Source organism: Lactuca virosa, chromosome 5, assembly GCF_052849685.1.
Source record: "Lactuca virosa cultivar CGN04683 chromosome 5, Lactuca_virosa_CGN04683_v6, whole genome shotgun sequence".
Taxonomy (NCBI): domain Eukaryota; kingdom Viridiplantae; phylum Streptophyta; class Magnoliopsida; order Asterales; family Asteraceae; genus Lactuca; species Lactuca virosa.
The window spans coordinates 189935423-189939846 of NC_136430.1; the positions used below are offsets into that span (position 1 = coordinate 189935423).

The 4424-nt window shown below is 34.4% G+C and overlaps 1 protein-coding gene across 1 annotated transcript; it reads right to left on the reverse strand.

The window, feature by feature from the left end:
• Positions 1-1419: 1419 nt before the first annotated feature.
• Positions 1420-2828, reverse strand: LOC145113185 (replication protein A 70 kDa DNA-binding subunit E-like). Its single transcript, XM_079049305.1, has 2 exons — positions 2380-2828; positions 1420-2171 (listed from the first exon to the last, which is right to left on the reverse strand). Exons 1-2 carry the CDS (start codon positions 2676-2678, stop codon positions 1523-1525), a joined length of 948 nt encoding a protein of 315 aa, XP_078905431.1. The 5' UTR covers positions 2679-2828; the 3' UTR covers positions 1420-1522.
• Positions 2829-4424: the final 1596 nt, after the last annotated feature.

Sequence of the window (4424 nt, forward strand, 5' to 3'; positions counted from 1 at the left end):
GGGTTATACTAGGTTTAGTTGTTCATTGTATGTTGTTATCAAGGTGTATGACATAGATCTTTTATAGGATGCATATATCCTATTAATTGTTAATTGTTTTCAGCATTGTATAAATTTGTTTTCTATAAAACCCATCACTTTTATATGTTGGTAGTGTCATGTTCAGATACCATCTTATAGTGTATTTAACTAAGTTTAGGTGTAATGTATTTAACTATGTTTAAGTATCGTTAGCTAAAAGTAATGTAGTACCTTTTGAGACCTAATTTCCGCAACTTAAATATTTTGAAATTTCAAATTTGACAATTGGAATGGTTATAAAAATAGCGCGAGCAGGCGGAGTTACACAAGGCCAATACCTAACCTTGTGGTTGGCTTTTGTTGTATTGTCCTTCATGTAGCTTTATGTGTGTGTAGTATCATGTTAAGATACCATCTTATAGTATATTTAGCTATGTTTAGGTTTCAATAATATTATAAGAACCTTATGAAGTGGTGAGTAAGGATTATTTATACTTTAAGCTAAAGTGAGCAAGTAGTAATTTTTCAAGCATGTACATCCCTACATGAAGTATTTTTATAACAATGTGGGACATGTACATTATGATACTTACATGTAACATATATGAGATTCTATATTATGTTACTCATTCAAGTTAAACATGTTTATATATCACACATGTTATAGAAGTTTGAAGAAATTATGTGTTACCTAGTAAGTAAAGATGTTTAATTAGTTGTTTGATATCACATTATTCATTCGTTTCATATAGGTATGAGCATGAGACGACTATGCGAGGTTCGAATACATGAAGCTAAGATTTTATGATGCCATGAAGTTGGAATTGACATCGTAAACGGATATCTTATGAGTGACAAGCAGGCTAATACTTGTTAGTGATTAAGCATGTGTAAGAAGTTTGTTTAAGCTGATTTTGGAGCACAATGAAGTTCAGAAAGAAAACAAGGCACTCATGTTTCAAACGCTCGGTGACCATAGATGTGGTCTGAAAAAATCATGAGCTTGGGATTATGATAAATAAGAATTCTGAAGGGGCGTACTATACATTTCCACTTTATTTTCAATGATTTATTTATACAACTTCCTTACTATGACGTTTTAAAAATCATATTTACTATATTTTATGGAATCTTAACCCCTAATGTCGTTCATTAGGCTTTCCAAACCTAATATACTATTTTGAGGTTCTCTCAAGTTCTAAGAATCAACTGCCTTGAAGTAACAAAGTTTCAAAAAAGTTAAAAGAGAGTTTAATGATGTTTATGATTTATTGAGAATATACTTGATATAATAACCCCATGATGTGATGATTGCAATAATTTGAGCTTCATATTTCAGAGACGAAGGTTAGTAGAGCAAAGACAAAAGCAGTTAAACTAGTTCCCAAGATTACTGGATTCTCAAACTCACTAAAGCTAGATTCAAACAATAAACAAGATCCACAAAAGCTCCTAACAATCATCTAAAGTTAATCACCGAATCCATAGACACTACCACTCATCAAACATTTGACACACTCGACACTCCCACAAGTAGATTCTTTGTGTTTGATGAATATTTTATCTTCTCAGCTTTCACAACAATGGATCTCACTCGTGCTTCATCACCCAAAAACTCTTCCTTCACTTTTAACTTGAAATTGTATTCACTAAACAATACACCATGAACAGCTTCCATAAATGCATCCTCATCTTCCTCTTCATGTTTCAATAAATACAGATCTTTAGCAGAAACACCCATTATCTCCTCACCAGTTTCCTCATATGCATTTAACCATGTCAAACCAGTATGGTCATTTATTTGTAGTTTCAGGTCATATCTATAATCACATTCATCAACAATCTGATCACACTTCTTACATATCCATCTCCCATCTCCATTATTCACAACTCTTTTGCTGCATTTTCGATCACCTAACATGATAGGGCATGTTGTGTAACAAAAGTTGTCTCTTTTTATACACCAGATTGTGGCATTGACTGTGATGTAATCAGTATTCCCAAAAGTCCCGAGCTTTTCATCTTTAATCTGGGATATGGTCTTCCATATGAACTGGTTGTTACTAGAAAGTTCAAGTGGAAATGGCTTTGGGTCACCAATGATATCACACTCACCAAGAATCACATTGAGATCGATGATTTTGATAATACTGCACAAAATAAGTGCATAAAAAAACAGGGAATTTTTCAAGTGAGCATTAACAGAAGAACAAGATCTATTATATATCTGTATTATACAAGATCCATAGGAAGAAAGACATCTATCATAAAATCTTATAGTAATGAAAAGAAAATGGAAAAATTTCTTCGAAGTTTGCAGAAAAAGAAATCAGAAATGAGAATAGATAGAATACGTACATGCGTTCACGAATCGTGATACAAAGAAACTCAGTCAACTTAACAATGGAACCCTTCTGCAACTGTTGAGAGGTAACCAACTCACTGCGATTAGTAGAAATCACCCCTTGCCGATGAAAATAGCCGTCGGATAACAACACCCTGTACCTATCCCGCCTGTTCTCTTCACCACCCTCGGTCGGAGTTTGCGTCTGAAAAGCCAGAATATCAATAACTTGAAGCACCGGTTTCAGATCCATCGTTTGCCATTCCCCAGTCGATAGCATCCATATTGCGCCCGCAGTAAGATTGACTGCCATAATCTTGATCGGTAGAAGCGTAATTTCAGTGATTCAGGGTTTTGAAAACCCTAGAGAGTGAAGATAAATGCGACGGAATATAGAAGGGAAACTTTTTAGGGAGCGGGAACATTTACTTGCTTCTACTAAAATGTTATGATACGTTTACGCCTACCAAAAAAAAATTAAAGAAAGATAAAAGAAATTTAGGAGAGAAAAAATAAGATAGAAGAAAGGAAAATAAAATTTTTCTTTCGTTTTCTCAAGTTGAAGAGAGTGGAAGAAAAATTAATTATTTTGTTATTTTTTTTTAAATCCTTCCAAATAAGAAGGAAGTGATGTGTGGCTAAGCTTAATTATTAAGGACTTATTTTTCAAGCTTATTTTTTAGAAGCTCATTTTTTTGACTTATTTTCCAATTGAAGAGCTTATTGTGACTTATACTAAGAAAATAAATCAAGCTAATAAAAAAAGAAGCTTATAAAAATAGGGAAATTGTTATTGTAGCCCAACTATCTTTCGTATATTAGTTTAATTGGTCCATCGTGACTATTTTTAGCATTTAAAAGGCTTATACTTGTAGTTTTATGGTTTAAAATGTCACATTTTAACATTTGAAGGGTTCAGCCGGTGACACCCATCCTACTAGGATCTTTGTTTATGCCATGTCATTGCTAAATAGATTAAAGATGTCATGTCATTGCTACGTGTGTGTGTAAGAGTAAATGAAACCTAATATCCGTTTAAACCCCCTGAACTCTCCCTTTCATCTTCTTTATTATGCTACCTTTCATCCGTATCCTTTTCTCAAACCGTTCTTGGCACGAATCCATTTCTTAAACTCCTCCACGCTCAAATCGGCCAACATAATCATTGTTATCGCTGTTTACATGAAGATAGAGCTCCATTTTGCCGGATTTTTTACGAGGTACCCCGCTATTTGTTACACATATGAAGTAGAGCAAAGGTTTGATGATGTTGTTTTTGATGGAATGGACAAGAACGAGTTTGTGGTGCTCCTTCAAAGATTCGCTATTGAGTTATGTATGAATGTTTACTTTTGCATGCCCAATATTAAGCTCCCTTATGGATTGAGGATAATAGTTAATGATAAAGACTACCAGGGGTTCATCGAAGTAGGGTATGCTTTTGATTGTGTAATTCATGTATACATGGACCATCTTAGTGTTAATGTACGTCAATGGATACTTAACGAGCAGCCAAAGTATGCAGCTCATTAGACGAATTGTCTGCTGGAAATGAAGTTCATGAAGAAGTGCAAGGTGGTATGGATATGGATGATGAAATTGACATTGAGGATTTGCTAGTTCATAATTTGCAAGGTGATATGGAGGATTTGCAAGGTACTAGGGAGGATTTGCAAGGTGACGAAGATGATGGCATTGACATGGAAGTTGACAATGAACCTGATGAGTGTATTCCTATGAACAAGACAAAAGATAATGAGTTTTTGAGCAAGCTGTGCCCAAAGGACCAAGTTACCCCTCACAGTCCACCTCGTGAAGAGCCATATGATCAGCTACATGAGGATGGGGTAATATCTTATGACCAAGCTATTTACAATCAGAATGTTTATTGGAAAAACAGAATCTTGTATTAGGTATGAGATTTGTGAGTCCTAAGCAACTGAAAAACATGATGTGTAACTATGTTCTTGCAAATGGTTATCAGTTATAATACAAGAAAAATGATAGCATGAGACTTTTAGTGAAATGTTGTTATGGTGCTTGCAAGTTTAGAATGTGG

Excerpts from the sequence above, each read along its gene's own strand:
- LOC145113185 (XM_079049305.1), bottom strand. The coding sequence starts at position 2,678 with ATGGCAGTCAATCTTACTGCGGGCGCAATATGGATGCTATCGACTGGG. Across the intron at positions 2,172-2,379 it reads ATCACGATTCGTGAACGCAT|TATTATCAAAATCATCGATC; the intron begins GTACGTATTCTA and ends TATTTTGTGCAG.